At 56.2% G+C, this 17,378-nt stretch overlaps 4 protein-coding genes across 12 annotated transcripts in view; 1 reads left to right on the top strand and 3 right to left on the bottom strand.

Moving 5' to 3' along the window:
* Positions 1-871: 871 nt before the first annotated feature.
* Positions 872-1,726, bottom strand: LOC140659038 (hemoglobin subunit alpha-A). Its single transcript, XM_072878238.1, has 3 exons — positions 1,568-1,726; positions 1,200-1,404; positions 872-1,098 (listed from the first exon to the last, which is right to left on the bottom strand). Exons 1-3 carry the CDS (start codon positions 1,660-1,662, stop codon positions 970-972), a joined length of 429 nt encoding a protein of 142 aa, XP_072734339.1. The 5' UTR covers positions 1,663-1,726; the 3' UTR covers positions 872-969.
* Positions 1,727-4,297: 2,571 nt separating this feature from the next.
* On the bottom strand, positions 4,298-5,011 carry LOC140659079 (hemoglobin subunit alpha-2). The gene is made up of 3 exons (XM_072878290.1): positions 4,886-5,011; positions 4,563-4,767; positions 4,298-4,466 (listed from the first exon to the last, which is right to left on the bottom strand). Exons 1-3 carry the CDS (start codon positions 4,975-4,977, stop codon positions 4,338-4,340), a joined length of 426 nt encoding a protein of 141 aa, XP_072734391.1. The 5' UTR covers positions 4,978-5,011; the 3' UTR covers positions 4,298-4,337.
* A 2,225-nt stretch (positions 5,012-7,236) lies between these two features.
* LOC140659198 (hemoglobin subunit pi) lies at positions 7,237-16,970 on the bottom strand. Of its 2 annotated transcripts, none has more exons than XM_072878526.1 (4): positions 16,741-16,970; positions 9,599-9,768; positions 8,320-8,524; positions 7,237-7,743 (listed from the first exon to the last, which is right to left on the bottom strand). In XM_072878526.1, exons 2-4 carry the CDS (start codon positions 9,691-9,693, stop codon positions 7,615-7,617), a joined length of 429 nt encoding a protein of 142 aa, XP_072734627.1. In that variant the 5' UTR covers positions 9,694-9,768; positions 16,741-16,970; the 3' UTR covers positions 7,237-7,614. The 2 variants fall into 2 exon arrangements, with proteins under 2 accessions (XP_072734627.1, XP_072734626.1); XM_072878525.1 differs by having other exon boundaries at positions 7,238-7,743; positions 16,690-16,970.
* Positions 16,167-17,378, top strand: part of NPRL3 (NPR3 like, GATOR1 complex subunit) — an 88,154-nt gene continuing 86,942 nt past the window's right edge. For 2 of the 8 annotated variants that reach the window (XM_072878519.1, XM_072878514.1), the window contains exon 1: positions 16,167-16,279. Coding sequence is in view for 4 of the 8 variants with exons in the window: in XM_072878510.1 (XP_072734611.1) it covers positions 16,244-16,361 (118 nt within the window). In the remaining 4 variants the exon portion in view is untranslated. Of the gene's footprint in view, positions 16,362-17,378 lie in introns of all 8 variants that reach the window. The other 6 variants (XM_072878510.1, XM_072878512.1, XM_072878520.1 and 3 more) reach the window with 4 other exon arrangements.

The raw sequence follows: 17,378 nt of genomic DNA, 5'->3' as shown, positions 1-17,378 counted from the left end.
AGAGCTCACGACGCTCTCCTTTATCAGCTGTCCGCAGCCCCCCCGCCACAACCGCCCTGCTGCAGGCTGCGATAAGGGCCGGGGGCTGTGCAGACACCAGCACTGTGGCACCCAGCGCTGCCTCGCTGCCTGTGCTCGTTTTCCTGCCCTGACACCCCCTACCCCACTGCGGTTCAGAGCCCAAAGAGCAGGATCTTGGGCTGAGCTCCATCTGCTCCCCTTGCAGTCCCCCATGCCCTCTGTCTCCCCCAGCCTGCCAGCCCCCCAGGACCCCTCCAAAGTGACAGCCCGGCAATACAGCATTAGGTGGAAACAGGAGTCCTACAATGCTGCACAGCCCTGCGTGCTGGAGATGCACAGAAAGATGCCCTTGCACTTGGAGGTCCTCAGGGTGACCTCACTGTGCCACCACGCAGAAGGTCACAGGCACCGGGAGCCCCCGTTCCCCACCGTCTCCCATAAGCACTTCCAGGACAAGATGATGTCCAACAATTTGGCCTGAACAGTGGCAAGGGGTGCACGGGGCGCATGGGACAAGAGGGGATCCCAGCGTGGTGCCCTGGTGGGAAGGCCGGGACAGGCTGGGGCTGCAGGGAGCTCCCCCAGGTCTGACTCTGGCCACTCTCCCTGAGTCTTTCCCCTCTACCAGTGCCTGGAAATGCTCTGCTTACTCCCGGACCCCCACGGCCGGCAGAGCAGTGTCTGCCTGCCAGGCACCACCGCCCAAACACTGCCTCTCTCAGAGACAGCAAAACCCGAGCCCATTTCCTCCGTGTGCCCACCTGGCAGGGGGGACCCTTAGTTCAGACCTCCGGAGCAGATCCCTCCTGCTCCCTCCCCATGGGCAGCAACCAGAGCAGGACGCCAGGGCTGGAGCACAAATGCAACAGATTTTATTTCAGATCATTTGGCTGCTCACTGTCAGAGCGCTGGCAGTGGGTTGGATCCAGCTCTAGCCATGGTGCCATCTTAACGGTACTTGTCAGTCAGCACGGTGCTCACGGTGCACAGGAACTTGTCCAGGGAAGCATGGACCTCCGGGGTCAGGAGAGAGGGGTGGTGGACGGCCACCACCACCAGGAAGCATTGGCCCAGCAGCTGAAAGGCAAAACGAGATGGTGAGCAAGGGGGTGAGGCAAGGGGGTGGCCGGGGGACACAGGAGGGGACCCAGGCTGGTCACCCCTTCCCAGATGCTCACTTTGAAGTTGACAGGGTCCACGCGGAGCTTTTGGGCGTGGAGGTCGCTGAGCTTGGAGAGGGCACCGGCGATGTCATCAATGTGGTTGACAGCCTCGAGCAGTGCACCCGCCACCTTCTTGCCGTGCGCCTTGATCTGAGCGGAGCCACGATGCAGGTCGAAGTGAGGGAAGTAGGTCTTGGTCTGGGGGTGGACGGTGAACATCCTGGGGGACAGAGGCGGTCAGGAACAGATGAGGATGGGGACAGATGAGACAGGGACAGGGTCACATAGGACAGGGACAGTTGTGGATGGGGCGAGGATGGGGACAGATGGGAGGGAGCCGGGGACAGACAGGAGAGGGGATGACGACGGGGACGGACACGTACCTCTCCAGGGTCTCGGCGCCATAATCGTCGCAATGGGCGCTGATTTTGCCGAAGACGCCCCTCACGTTGCTCTTGTCGTTGGCGGACAGCACCATGGTGTCACCTCCGCCTTGGCAGCCCTCAGCACGGGTGCCCCCGCCGGCCGCCGCCGCCCTTATATGCGGTGCCGGGGCTCCGCCCGCCCCCCGGCCCGCCCCGCTCCCGGCCCCGGCCCCGGCCCCGGCCCCGGCCCCGGCCCCGGCCCCGCCGGCGCTGGACCCCGGCCAGGCGGGGCCGCCGCCCGCCTCCCCCGGCAGCGCCGCGCTCCGCTCCTCCCCGCGGCACCGGCACCGGCACCGGCACCGGCACCGGGCCCGGCTGGGGTCCGCTGCCCCCGGGCACCAGCTGGGTTTTGGGTCAGGATCAGGGTTAGGGCTCGCATCAGCGCAGGCGGGGTGATCCGTCCCCTCTGGCACAGGCTGACTGCAGGGTTACGCTTAGGTTTAGGCTTAGGTGTAGGCTTAGGTTTAGGGTCTGCGCTGGCATGGGTTGAGGTTAGCGTTTACACTAGCACAGGTGAAGGAGTCTGTGTGTGTCCCCTCCCAGCACAGGCTGGGTTCGGGGCTCGGAGCGGGCACCGGCTGAGGTCCCCCTGGCGCAGGCAGCTCTGGCACAGCCTGGGTGTGTTCTGGCAGGACGGCGGGGAAAGCAGCGTGGGGTTGTAACTTCAACAGCGTGGTGGGAGTCTGTGCCCCACAGACTGAGCCTGCCCAGTGCCCCCGACACCCACACATGGCCCCGAGGGCACCTGCATGTACAGGCTGACCTACCCAACACAGCCTCCACGCACACACGTGAACTGCCCCGGTACACGCACTGCCCCTGCACACACTGCCGTCTAACACGGCCCCTACACATACACCATCCTCGCACACACACACACGCTGCCCCTATACACACCCTGCCATCCAGCATAGCCCCTGTGCACACACTGCCCCTATACACACCCTGCCATCCAACGCAGCCCCTATACGCAGCCACTCATCTGCGCTGCCCCACTGCACCTACTGCTCTCCTTCCCTTGGTGAACCCCAAACCAGCGTACCCCAAAGTGTGTACCCTCTTTGCCCCCTGCTCCCCGAACCGCAGTCGCATCCCTTTGCCTACAGCCCCTGGAGCTGCCCTGCCCCAGCCCTCTCTCCTGCGCACGTGCCGTGCCGGCTCCAGTACTGCGGGGGGACGGGGTGACCCTGACTCCTGGGAAGGAGGGACACTCGGCAGAGCCACGGGGATCAGTGCTGGCCACTGATGCAAGCGCTAGCCTGCAGCAGCAGGAGCTCACAGCCGGGGAAGGAAGGCACGTGGGGCCACAGCGGCCCATGGTGGGCCCCGTGTGCCCCAAATGATGAAGGTGAGGAAGGCAAGAAGGGCAAGGAAGATGAGGATGGTGAGGAAGACGAGGAGGGCGAGGGGGCCTGTGGTGCTTCTAGTAGGTTCGAGAGCTGGCGCAGGCAGGCAGGGGACAGTTCACACCCATGTTTCCTCCATGGCCGACGGTTCTTATCGTTTGTGTTTGGGTGAGATTAGCTCGAGCTGGCACCATTTCAGAGCAGGGAAGGAGAGAAGAACGGGGGGCTGATCTTCTGGGAAGCAGAGCCCAGGGAAACAGCGGCAGGGCAGTGTACCTGCTGCCTGTGCATGCATCGGGCAGGCAAACCACAAAGGCAGAAGAGCCCTTCACACTGGTGGCACGAGAATAAACGGGTGTAAATGCACATGAAGACACTGGCATGTAGACTGGGATGTGTCTGAGGATGGAAGAAAAACGCTGTGGGTTCATGAGTGCACTTGCAGGAGCAGGGCCTGGCGTGGCCCGGGGACTCCCAGCCCTGTGTTTCTGTGCAGGCAGGGTCCCTGCACACCCAGCGCCCGGCTGCTGCCTGCACTCGGCCACCGCAGGCACCGCTCTCCTGATGCATCATCTCCCATCCCTCAAGAACGCTCATCTCCTCCCTCTGGTGTTACAGCGCAGAGTTTAGTATCTTATAACCCATCACCTGTGATCTAAAGACAACGATTTTTTTTAAATTCAGGCTCCAAAACCCTGAAACCGGTGGTCCTATGCTGGACTGTGGCTCTGTCTGCCCTGCTCCCACCCTGCCCAGGCTCCAGGGGAAGAGCAGACACCCGGGGCAGCTGTGGGGAACTTCCCCGGCAGTCGACAGGGATTTGTGGCTCAGGGGCTTGAGCTCAAGAACAGTGTTTGTGCTTAATGGCCTGTGATGGATTTTTTTCACTCCATGAACTTGTCTGATTGCCTGTGGAGCTCATGCAGGCACTTAGCTCCCACAGCATCCCCGATAAAGTCCTAAACAACTGTTGTGATAGATGGAGCCAGGGGGGATTAATCCTACCCCTGCGGAGAATCCTTCAAGGGGATGCAAGAACCACATTTGGCTTGGTGCATCCTTCCCCCCGCTCCCCAGATGGATGCAGGCACGGCGAGGTGACAGGCTGGGCTCCATTCCCCGGGTCCTGCTACCAGCATCAGCTGCAGCCCAAGCTGGGGCGGGGTGGAAGCAGGCAGGGCCTTAGGGGGCAGCCAGGGAGCCCATGGCCAGTGCTGCCCTGTGCCACGGCCAGCCTCCCCAGCAGCTCCCTCCCTCTCTCCCTCCCTCTGATGGGAGCACCGCAACACCCCAGCCCACCCTGGCCCCCAGCCCTGGCACAGACGGACATGGTGCTGCGGCAAAAGTATCTTTATTGATGGCACCCGGGCGTGGGCAACGGCTCATCTGTACTTCTCGGCCAGCACGGCGGCCACAGCTGACAGGAACTTGTCGAAGGCAGCGTGCACCTCGGGGGTGTAGCTGTTGCCCAGGTGAACGGCCAGCACCACCTGGAAGCACTGCGACAGCAGCTGCAAGGCAAAATGGGGCTCAGCACCGCTGCTATGGCCCCTGTCCCCCCATCCCAGTCCCTCTCCCTCGTCCCCCGTCCCCCGTCCCCTGCCTGCCTTGAAGTTGACCGGGTCGACGCGCAGGTTGTAGGCGTGCAGGTCGCTGAGCTTGGACAGGGCCTGGCTGAGGTTGTCCAGGCTCTTGACGCTGTTGCCCAAGGCGGTCACCACCTTCTTGCCGTGGCCGCGGATGTGGTCGGAACCGTGGTGCAGGTCGAAGTGGGGGAAGTAGGTCTTGGTCTGGGGGTAGGTGATAAACATCCTGCCGGAGTGGGACAGTCAGTGCCGCTGACCCCCAGCCAGACACCCCACACCGGCCCCCCGTGGGGCTCCCACTCACTCGCCCCCTCGCCCGTGGGGTCCCCGAGCCCAGCTCGCACCTCTCCAGGGCCTCGGCTCCGAAGTCCTCCTGGTGGCCGAGCACCTTCTCCCAGACCTGCTGGATCAGCTTCTTGTCGGCGGCGGTCAGCATGGTGGCGGCTGGCAGCAGGCAGCTCTCGGTGGCAGCGGCGCCCACAGGGATGACCTCTTATAGTGTCCGGCACCTCCGCCCTTATCTTATCTTATCAGCGTCGAGGGGCGGGGGGCCGCAGCCGCGCAGCGCGGGCTCAGGGAGCGGCTGCGGCGCTGCCTCGGGGGGCCCTGGATGCCTCGGGGGCCCCAGCCCTGAGGAGGCCCCAAGGGGGCCCGGCTGCTCTGCCCCACCCTGCCCCACTGCATTGGCCCCACGCCAGGCCGGGGGCCGGAGGCAGCGCCCGGCCGGGCTGCCCTGTGGTCAACAGCAGCCATGGACACATCCCCTGGATGCCACAGCCTTGGCCTCACCAGCCGGCACGTCCTCAAGCCTCCTGTTGGGATCCACCATTCACCCTGGCCAGGCCAGGGTCCTCCCTGGCTCCGTGGGTGTCAGGGTGGGTCCCACGTGTCTCCCTGGCTCCTCACGTCCTCCAGCCTCTGGCGCATCCAGTCCCTCTCTGCCCGAAGAGTCAGTCCCTGAGCCTCGGAGCGGGAGCCATGGACAAGCCTTCCTGGGGCTTGCTGGAGATCTGCTGTGGGAAACACCATCTCTCCAGCAGCCCGGAGAAACCTGGGTGGGGAAGAACCTCCTTTTTGGGCACATGGTCTTCCCAAAGTCCGTCCTGTGATGCTTATCAGGCCTGGGCTTGTTCCCGTCTTCCCACCCCAGCATGTGCTCCTGCCTCTCTCTGTAAACACTGGGACATCCCGCAGGGCTTGTGGTGGTTAGTGAATGCCACATCCTTCGCTCAGCCTCTGTACGAAGTCTTTGGTACAAATTTGGGGTTAGGGACACACCAGATGCTGACCTACCGTCTAAGCTGTGGATTTGAACGTTCAGGTTACCTGAGACCCATAAATGTAGAATGTTTTAAAAACTGCTGTGGTACACTGGGTGACACATTTAGAGCAATTTGGTGGTTTCAGAGCTTCCACACCGTCTCTCTCCCCCTTGCCCAAACACAGTCCTGAAATTTTGTAAATGAGACGAGGACCACACCTTGCAGTGCCAAGTTCAGGCTTGTTGATCAGAGTTTGCTTAAGACTTTGCACCCACCTTTTCATGTCAGAAGTCCTCTGAGACAGGCGTGGGCAGTGAACGTAACCTGGTCAATAATTTTCTTCACAGCAGCTCACATGTTGCTGTGTTTCAGATTTTTGACCAAGCCAGCCCTGATAACACATTGATGTTCTGGCTTCTGCTGAGCAGCATTTGCGCAGCATCAGGGCCGTCTCTGCTTCTCACGCTGCCCCTCCAGGGAATAGATTTTGGGGTGCATGATAACGCTGGGATGGGACACAACCGGGAAGATGACCCCAACTAACCAAAGAGGTATTTCATACCATATAACACCATGCTCAGCAATAAAAGGGGAAAGAGGGGGTTTTAGGGAGTTTTAGGGGGGTTATCCATCTTTTTTGCTCAGGACCTGGCTGGGTGTCGGTCTACCCACAGGAGGTGATGAGTGATTGCCTTTGCATGACCCGTTTTGTTTTCTTCCCTCTTCTTCCACTTATCCTTCACTTATTAAATAATTATTTCTGTTTGTTTGTTTGTTTGTTTGATCTTGACCCCCAAGTTTTCTTGCTTGTATTCTTCCTTTCCTCTTCCCGTCATCCTGTTGAGGGGCGGGAGTGAGTGAGTGACTGTGTAGTGCTTAGCTGCCCACTGGGGTTAACCCACACCAGCTACGTACGGAGGATCCCTGCGCTCCCCAGGGCGACCATCAGTTCTGTACTCTTCCCTGTCGCTGCTTTCCAGAGAAAGCCCGGGAATTTGTGGTCCCCCAGATGCCATCAACGCTGATCTTCCAGTGGCCACTAGTATTCCCAAATTTCAAACACATGTAAAGTTCTCCATATAAAAATAAGAGATGTCCAGCTGAGGGGATGGTCCCTTTAGCAAACCTGTCTACCAGGTGTGATAGCCCACGGCGTTCATGAAGCACATCAGAGACCTTGTCCATACCCTGTGGAGAGGAACATGAGAAGACAACGCCCAGCATCGCTCTGGGCACATCACAATGTACGGCAATGCAGGCTTTGTTCACAACAGGCTGTGATGGGTTTTGGATAGGCCAAACAAAAAGCCTGGGTCCATTCAATATCCTAGCAGGGTAAAAGACTGTTTCCTGGTCAGCCTGGAAACAGTCTTTGGTGGCTATACCTTTGGTGAGCAGCAGCAGTCACAGGGCTCTAGCCTGTTCTGGGCTTCTGCTCAACGTTACGTTATTCTCACTGAATCTTATGTTGTGTTATTCCCACTGAATTTACAGAGCTTAGCACATGAATGAGTACATGAATTCATCAGTACATGAATTAGTACATGAATTTACACGGCTTAGTATTTTCCCCTCCATATTGTGTAGACATTTCAAAATGCCCCTGCCTGAACAGTAAGGTGTAGGTGGAACACGTGGAAATGAAAGCACAGAGACCATAGCTCAGATTTGAATTATTTATTGGGTTTTGCAGATGACCGAGCCCCTGCATAGGGGATTTGAGAAGACTGCATAGGAAGGGGTGAATACCCCAGGGCCTGGCAGCTGGGGTGCACCGTGGATGTGCATCCCTCACCCTCTGTGGAGGCCATTTATCTGTACTTCTCAGTCAGAACAGAGGAAACACTGGACAGGAACTTGTCCCACGCAGCATGAACTTCAGGGGTAAAGTCACTGGGATAGCGGGCAGCCACAGAGCACAGGATACAGTGGGAAAGCAGCTGTAAGGGAAAAGAGGATGAAATCCATTGTAATCAGTAACAGATGTCAGTCTAGGGGTCTGCAACTCACCTTGGTCCCTTGGACACCTATGGACAGCTATGTGTCCCAACCAGGTAGCACTGCTGCCTGATGCTATGTGTGAAGAAGCAGAGTTGCCTTTGGTATAGGGCAAAAGGCACTGCTCGGTACCACTCCCTCTTTCCAAATGTCCCTTCCTTCCTCCCCAAAGGGGAATGCAACAAAGTGGAAATATTTAGAATTTCCTTTGTTCAAGACAGGTGATATAACTTGACTTGTGAGGGAGGTTCATAAATTACAACAAAGGCAGCAGAGACTCGAGTCTGTCTAACACAAACCATAGGAGCCCCCTGAGTAGTTCTTTGCTTGAGCTAGACCAGATCTTTCATTAAAAGATCCAATGTCAGATTAAAAGTCAAGTGGGGAACGAGCAGTGACATGAGTTGACAAGGCTGTGCAGTGCAGTCAGGGATCAAGCTGCCCTTACCCAAAATGATCTGTGGTCACTAATTCTGTGACGGCAGTTTTCATCCCTGAAAGCCTCTGTGCTCACTCACCTTGAAGTTCACTGGGTCCACCCTGAGGATGTAAGCATGCAGCTCACTGAGTTTGGCCAAAGCGCCTCTAATGTCATCAACGTGCTTCACAGCTTCCCCGATGGCATTCATGACCTTGGAGCCATGACTACGAAGCTGAGCTGAGCCTTGGCTGAGATCAAAGTGAGGGAAGTAGGTTTTTGTCTGGGGGTAGCTGGAGAAAAGCCTGGAGGAGAACATGAGAATGAGATTCAGCAGTGGAAGTGACATGCATGAGATGGTAAAACCTTAGAGCAAGTGCGATGTAAACCTGCCAGCTACAGAAGTGCACTCCTTCAGTGGTTGTAACAGAGCTTTGGGATCTTGAAGCTTGTATCAAGAAGGTCTTTCTGCTCTTAAACCTCTTCTGCAGTATGTGCAGATTAGACAGTGGGCTAATCTGTACGTACTAGAGAAGAATGAAATGTTAAAAATAATTTTAAACTTAACGTATTTTTTGGGGGGGTTGGGTATTTTAAAATAAATAATAGTCCCAAATTGTCACTGCATTTCCTATATTACATTGTAAGCCAGTTTGCAGGATCTTCAAACTAATACGAGCTGAACGAACCAGGACCGATATGAGTGGTACTCAGAGTCCTGGAAGGAGTATCACAATACTTTATATTGAGCTGTAAATAACATTTAAATAACTTTGAATAACATAATAATTGATGAACAATTTCTGGACTATTATCCCTTTTGTGCCAGTTTGCTTAATTTGTATGACTTTTGGATTACTGCGCTATGCTTCATGCAGGGGGTCCAGTTGTCTTGTTTCCTAACAGTTTGTTACTTATCAATTGGAACAACGAAACATATGAGTATCCAGTGAATTTAGTGGACAGCCACTCTCTTAATGCCTAGAAATTGCAAGAGAAATTGCATCACTTATACAGGAATTGCATCACTTGTACAATAAACCACTTCAAGTTCATTTCCTAAGAGTGACAACCCTATTTCAGGACACTGAGTATGAATGACTTTGAATTCCTCACCAGGGCTCCTGGCTATGAATTCTTCTGAATTGCTATAATGGGAAATAAACCATTAGAATTGCTTAGAAAATTGTGTCTTGCTGTAAGATTCTGAAGCCATCTATTAGCATTTAGTAGCACAGATATAATTCCAGAAAATTACATACCAAACAACATAGACGTCATCCATAACTCTCACCAGTCCCAGGGAGCTTTACATGAGATGCATCCTAGCAGCAAAGCCAGAGGAAGCACCCTCTTTGGAGGGGTTCTGGGGGACTTACCTCTCCAGTGATTCTGCCCCAATGGCGTCGGCTTGGGTAGCCACCTTTGCCCAGATGGTGACCACAGCGGCCTTCTCGGCTTGAGTCAGCGTCATTGTGCAGGAGGGTGCAGGCTCAGGCTCCTTGCAATGAACACTCAGAGCACGTTTGGACTCATCGCCCTGGCGGCCCTGGTTATAAAGAGGAAGGGAAGAGCGGACCTTGGTGCCTGTCCACGCTCATTGGTCACTCCAGAGGCCCACCCATGGAGGTGGGAGACTCCTATCTCCCCGCGAAACAATGCCTATTTCGGCAAGGGTCAGTGCACTGGCCTCCTTGCTTGCTGGCGTTATCAGCTTCTTGCTTCTTAACGTAGTGGCCGTGTGGCCCAAAGAAATTGTCTGGACACATATTGATACATGAACAGAGAGATAATGCTGGAAAATTCCAGCGACGGAGCGTTAGGACACATCTTTAAGCTGAGGAGCGTGTGGACTTCAAGCATACTAAGAAGCTTGGAGAAAAATCTGCATTTTCTCCCTTACTTCACAGATGTGAACACAAGACTCTGGGCCTTTCTGCGGCATATCATACACTTCCAGTATATGTGGCTGCCACGTGGCCCAATATTTCATATTAAGTGATTCCTAAGTAGTGCTAGGGACAGGCTGGACGATGCACAGTGTAGTTCAGAGGGGGAGTGAGACCCTGATTTTGTGGGAATCAGGGGAGATTTTGCCATTTGCTTCAGCACTGCCAGGACTTCACTTTGCCAGCCTCTTGCAAAGGATTAGGGACGCACTCCACAATTGATATTGCTTATAACAGCACCGGTAGTAATGATTCCTATAGATACAGGGAGAGTGAGCTTATGAAATTGAGTATGGTCCTAGAAAAAATCGCACGTGTGTGTGAGAAAGCCCAGTCAGACCTTTTTTTTCATCACTAAATGCCTCATACTGTATGTCTTTGATTTCTAGTTCCGTGATTCTTACTGTTAATTATCCCTTGTACTGTAAAAGAGCCCTCAGCACCACAGCCAGTGCTGACCCACATGGTGCTACTTGCTGGACATGCACAGGAAAGCCTGGTCCCACAACAGAGGGCTTGTAGCTTCAGGGCACGGGCACACTTGATGGGTGAAGGACCAAACAAGCAAAGGGAAGACCAGCACAGGTCTGTAATCTCAGATAAGTGGGCAAAGTGTCAAAGAAATACCCTACTGGAGATGGTCGCTGCTGAACCTCAGGGAATGAATAGCCTGCCAGCACATGAAGCAGAGGTAAATCTCTCTGTCACCCTGATAAACTACAGCAGCCGTACATATCACCACTGAGCGCTGGCAGCCCTGCACGGAAAGCTGGCTGGTACCTCAGAGAGGTCAGATAGTGTTCTCTGCCCAAATAGCCTTGCACGCTTGCGCCGAGAAGGTCGATATGTATAAGCCAGATTCCTTGCCAAGACGTGTCTGCATTTCACAGCAATGCTACCGACAGCTACAGAAGATGCTCCGCAGGCACGGTCATCCTGCTAAGAGGAAGGCCCTTCTAGGGATCTAATGATACTCGGGCCATGCATTGGAGTATGTCCAGCCTACGGTTACCTGTACCAAAGTGGCAATGCCGGTGCAATCACACCACCCAGCCCCCCTAAATGTCCCACAGGAGCACGCACCAAGCTTGGAGCCTCTGGGGAGCCACGGTGCGGCTGCGCTATGCTGCTGGGCAGGGGAGCCCGACTGCTGGCAGGCGTTGGGCTTGGGGTGGGAGCTAGGCTCTCACGTGTGCTGTGCTTGCGGTGGGGGTTTCTTCTGTGCCTTCACATGGAGATAGGTCTCTCCTCTCTGGGTGTACTTTACAGCCTGGAGGAGTTGATACATTCACTACAAACAGACCCCACTCTCCTGGGGCTGTGGCTCTGCCACCATGTCCTGGGGTCAGGCGGGAGTGAAGCAGTGGTGACAGCGAAGCGGTAGAGATGGGGTGAGACAGCTGCTGCTGTATCCTCTGGTGTCCTCAGTGTCCCGGTGGCTGCAGTGGCACTCACAGAAGGGCTCTGACCCACTCCTTGTGCTTTGCGCTGGGCTCTGAATGTAAGCCTCTCTGCATTTGAGCTGTCACACGAAGCAGGAGAAAACTTAGGCTTTCCCAAAGGGCAGGCACAAAGCACTTCATGCTTCTAGGTCTGCAAGCCTGGCTGGGTTCGGTGATCTTGTATTACCATCCCCTCTGTGGAGGCCAACACCTTAGCTGGGATTTAATTTAAGATTGTGTTCAGTGCCACAGCTCCCTCCCGAGCCCGCCTGCCCACTGGCTGGGTGGCTGGGTAATTCGCTTCTCTCGGTACCTCACTTTAAGAGGGGGTACAAGAGGGGACTCACTTGAGACCCAGTGAAGACAATCGCTTTATAGTAAGGAATATAATGAGAGTGCTCTTTGTATATCCTCCCTTTGATAAATACCATACATGTCCACTGAAAACGCGGAGCTAACTGTCTGGCTACACAGATGCAGTGCGGAGCAGTGTCCCATTAAAGGTGCCACTGATGGCATGGGCAGCGGTCCTTCAGTCAGGGGACAGGAAAAGGCGATATTCAGTTTATACAGCTTAAATGGTTGGAGGTATCAAGGGAGGCTGTATTCATCATCCCTTGCTACACCCATTTTAAAAAACTTGCAGTTTTCCCATAGAAAAATCACTTTGAAAATAAAGACGCTGTGTTAAATACACATTTATATAATGTTTTTGTCTCCTCCCCAAAGTGCTGCCTCTTACGTTGCCCGCTGCATGGCTGTGCTCCAAGCTCTCCTCAGTGAGAGTGCTTTTAAGCAGAGGTCACTCCATCAACGCACGAGGGAAGCGACTGTGACCCAGATACACCCAGGGATAAGGCAGAGACCATCAGGACTCCTTCCTGGTTTGCTGCCCACTGTTTAACCTGAACATGGATCCTCCATGACTGTAGGATTAAGGTCTGCATAGACATGAGGATCAGAGTGATGCCCACACAGGAGGGTTTGTCATCGCTGAAATCTTTATGGATTCGAATTTGTTTTCTGGGAGTTACTCTTGCACTATCACAAAAGCCAGAGCAGCCAAAAGATGAGAGTGGTTTGCTAGAAGGAGCTCATCGCTTGCCCAGGATCAGGGCTGTGCTGGGGACAGTTGCAGGAACTCCTCAGGAACGTGCCTGCTGGGAGAAGCATGATCCTTGGCCACTTGCCGCAACGTGACACGGAGAGTGACCGTCTCTGTCCTCACGTGGACCTCTCAGCCAAGTTCCTCCATCCCAGTGCTCCAGCTGCCCACGGGGTAGTGAGACGTGGAGGTCCTGGCCTGAGCAATGCAAGGAGTTGGACCACATGATCGCTGGTGTTCCCCTGGACCGACACTGAAGCGATGTCCTCTGAAAAGCCCCATCAGACCTGCCTTCCTCTCTTGCTGCGGCTTCTCATAGTTATGATTCACAGACCCGTAGCAGAATGTCCACCCTTGGGCAGATGATGAATCTTTGTCATGAACCTCTGAAATGTCACCAAAGGTGATGCCAAAGGTGATTTTTAGTATTAACATCGGTCTTTTTTAATCCTGTTCCAAAAGCAGGCTGCCAGAGCTTCTCATTTTAAAAGGCGGAAGCGAGCAACAGGCCTGTTTGCTTGTTGTGAAAGCAGCCCTGACTATAAATCCAGCGACCGATTGAATGGCACCCCTGTGAGATCAGGGATAACTTTCCGCAGGCCTGTGTTCTCCTCGGGGACTGCCTCCCCCTCAAAGGGAATTCCCATGGATAAGGTGGCACATATGTCTGCTCTAACTGGAAATTTTGGGCATATTAAGTTTTGGAAATCTTAAAAGTGGAATCTAAGTCCTGGTTGTATTCTTTAATTTCCTACCAGCTTGCAACACTTTGCTTTACCTAAACTACAGCCTCCAAGAGCTGGAAATGACAAATATGTCTGTAATTTCTTATTTAAGAAAGTACAATTATGCTTTGAAGCAGACACACTGGGAAATTTTAAGGTAGCCGCCCAGCGCTGGTGCACGAGGAATGCTCTGCTGTGATAATACGACTGCTCTTTAATCACCCTCAGACAACTCTCTCCCCTCAGCAACACCTTCTCTTGCTTCAATTGTTATCACGGGCCTTGCGGAGGATGGCCCTGCAGATTACACCCACGCTGCGTGTGCTCATCTCCCTCTTCAGCCACCCACCTCTGCCCGCTGACCCCGGGGGGAACTGCGGAGCAACACCCAGAGTGGGGATATCCCAGAGCATCCAAATATCCAAATATTGCAATCAAATGCAGAAGAATTTACATGCAAAACCCAGGACATCCTCTAACATAATTGCTGATAATTTTCTGATCTCGGTTAAACACAAAATAAGACGAATGCACCGAGAGAGCTGCCAGCTGCTACTCTTACTAATCTAGAGGCAGGAGTAAGTTCACAGGACCCACAAGGCGAGTTGTATCGGTGCTGTAAAGCACCCTGAGATCTTGCGATGAACGTGAGAAACAAGATCTCAAGCGTGCCTTTCCAGCAGCACGGGCAGCCAAAAGGTCTGATTTCCACAGCCTGCCTCCCGCAGGCAACCTGTAATGGCTAACCCGCGAGGGATCCTGGCATCCTGGCTTGTATCAGAAATAGTGTGGCCAGCAGGACTAGGGCAGTGATCGTGCCCCTGTACTCGGCCCTGGTGAGGCCGCACCTCGAATACTGTGTTCAGTGTTGGGCCCCTCACTACAAGAGAGACATTGAGGGGCTGGAGCGTGTCCAAGAAGCAACGAAGCTGGTGAAGGGTCTGGAGCACAAGGCTGATGAGGAGCGGCTGAGGGACCTGGGGCTGTTCAGCCTGGAGAAAAGGAGGCTGAGGGGAGACCTTATTGCTCTCTACAACTGCCTGAAAGGAGGCTGTAGAGAGGTGGGGGTCGGTCTCTTCTCCCAGGTAACAAGTGACAGGACGAGAGGAAATGGCCTCAAGTTGCGCCAGGGGAGGTTTAGACTGGATATTAGGAAATTTTACTTCACTGAAAGGGTTATCAAGCATTGGAACAGGCTGCCCAGGGAAGTGGTGGTGTCACCATCCCTGGAGGTATTTAAAAGACGTTTGGATGAGGCGCTTAGGGACAGGGTGTAGTGGTGGGCTCGGTAGTGTTAGGTTTACGGTTGGACTCAATGGTCTTAAAGGTCTTTTCGAACCTACACGATTCTGTGATTCTGTGGGAGGAACGAGCCCTCACTGCCGCTTGCCACCAGCTTTTAGTCAAGGTCTGGGCTCGTAAGGACTGAACTGGCAGAATCATTAAAAACGACCCAAAGAGGCCACTGGAAAGAAGCAGGAAGGGGCGGCCCAGGCCGCCAGCAGCCCCTGCACGAGGGCTCCAGGGCCAGCACACAGGCTGGGTGTGCGGCTGAACTGGGGGTGCTGGGCTGTGCTGGGGGCACTGGGCTGAGCTGGCTGTGGGTGGGTGAAGTACTGGAATAAACTGGGGGTGCAAGGAACGGGACTGGTGTCCATGGGCATGGGAAGTACTGGTCTGAACTGGGGACACTGGGCTGATTGAGAGGAGTGCTGGGGGGGGTGTGAGGTGCTGGGCTGCACTGGGGGCACTGGGCTGTACAGGGGGACAGGGCTGTGGGGGTGTGAGGTGCTGGCCTGAACTGGGGCACTGGGCTGTATTGGGGTCGGGGCTGTGGGGCTGTGAGGTGCTGGGCAGAACTGGGGGCACTGGGCTGTGCTGGGGTCGGGGCTCTGGGGCTGTGAGGTGCTGGGCAGAACTGGGGGCACTGGGCTGTGCTGGGGTCGGGGCTGTGGGGCTGTGAGGTGCTGGCCTGAACTGGGGGCACTGGGCTGTGCTGGGGTTGGGGCTGTGGGGGTGTGAGGTGCTGGCCTGAACTGGGGGCACTGGGCTGTACTGGGGTTGGGGCTGTGGGGGTGTGAGGTGCTGGCCTGAACTGGGGGCACTGGGCTGTACTGGGGTCGGGGCTGTGGGGGTGTGAGGTGCTGGCCTGAACTGGGGGCACTGGGCTGTATTGGGGTCGGGGCTGTGGGGCTGTGAGGTGCTGGGCAGAACTGGGGGCACTGGGCTGTGCTGGGGTCGGGGCTCTGGGGCTGTGAGGTGCTGGGCAGAACTGGGGGCACTGGGCTGTGCTGGGGTCGGGGCTGTGGGGCTGTGAGGTGCTGGTCTGAACTGGGGGCACTGGGCTGTATTGGGGTCGGGGCTGTGGGGCTGTGAGGTGCTGGGCAGAACTGGGGGCACTGGGCTGTGCTGGGGTCGGGGCTCTGGGGCTGTGAGGTGCTGGCCTGAACTGGGGGCACTGGGCTGTATTGGGGTCGGGGCTGTGGGGCTGTGAGGTGCTGGGCAGAACTGGGGGCACTGGGCTGTACTGGGGTCGGGGCTGTGGGGCTGTGAGGTGCTGGGCAGAACTGGGTTGTGAGGCGTGGGGGGGCCGGCTGCGCTCTGCCCGCAGCCGTGAGGCCCCGAGGCACCGGCCCCGCACCGGCCCCTGCCTGACAGCGACAGCGACAGCAGCAGCGGCAGCGGCAGCTCCGCCCCGGCAGCAGCCGGGAGCCGCGGGCCGGACCCGGGTAGCGGGCGGAAGCGGAAGCCGGTAGCGGCGGGCGGCCTTCCTGCGGGCTGGGCCGGGCCGGGCCGCGCCGGCATGGGCGAGAGCACCAGCCCCATCAGCGTTATCCTGGTGAGCTCGGGCAGCCGCGGCAACAAGCTGCTCTTCCGCTTCCCCTTCCAGCGCGGCGCCGAGCACCCCGCCGCACAGGCCAGTAAGTGCGCGACGCCGCGGGGTCTCGGCTGCCCCGAGCCTGCGGGAGCCTCCGCCCGTGGGGCCTGCTGCCGCCCGTGGGGCCTGGCACCCCCCCCCCCATACCCCCTGTGGGGGCCTGGTATCCCACACACACCCCGCACACCCCCTGTGGCGGTCTGGCACACCTCGCCATGCCTCATACCCTCCGTGGGGGCCTAGCACCCCTCACACACCGCATACCCCCCGGGTGCCCGGCACCCCTCACACACCGCATACCCCCCGGGTGCCCTGCACCCCTCACACACCGCATACCCCCCGGGTGCCCGGCACCCCTCACACGCACACACCTCATGCCTCACGTTAACTGAGCCACATTAGTGCCTGGTGTTGCTATCGACCTTGTTGCTGGAGCAGTGTGGGTTTGAAGAGCTGTAGGGGAAGGAGCAGGCAGGGTGAGAAGTGAAGGCAGTGATCTGGGAGAGGGGATTCAGAAGACACTAAGTGAGCTTTAACTGATAATGTTAGAAACTAAGAGACTTTAGTCCCTTGTGTTGAATAATGGGGTGGAGGAGGTTTCACTTCTGGAAAATGGGAACACGGGACCGTTCAGGTGCCAGCTGGCTGCTGTGGAGCCAGTGTTGGTTGTACCTCTTCCTCCAGCATTCCCGATCTGGGATGGCGTCTGGGGCTGGACTCGGACCTGCTTGCAGCCAGGGGGTCCGCCGGAGCTGGAGGCAGGATGGCTGCGCCTGCCGTGCTGCGGTCAGGGCCAGTGTCCCACCTGGCCTTGCTGGCAGGCGAGTGTCTTGGTACGTGGCCTAAAGGTGCTGCAGGGTGATGAGGCTGTTTGACTTGGGTTGCTTGCTAACTGTCATATATCAGGAGAGGTTTGACACCCCTGTTTAGGTTGTGAGTCACTTTTTACCAAGAGAGGGGTCTTCAAACCCCTTTTTGGTTTTATAGGTAAAATCTGAAAATGTGGGTTTTTTTGGCTGGCTGCTTCCCTCCCACCCTGCTCTTGCTTTTTGTTGGTAAA

The sequence above is a fragment of the Ciconia boyciana genome, chromosome 13, assembly GCF_034638445.1.
Source record: "Ciconia boyciana chromosome 13, ASM3463844v1, whole genome shotgun sequence".
NCBI lineage: Eukaryota > Metazoa > Chordata > Aves > Ciconiiformes > Ciconiidae > Ciconia > Ciconia boyciana.
Note: the sequence above shows the minus strand (reverse complement) of the source record. Positions and strands in the feature narration are given on the sequence as shown.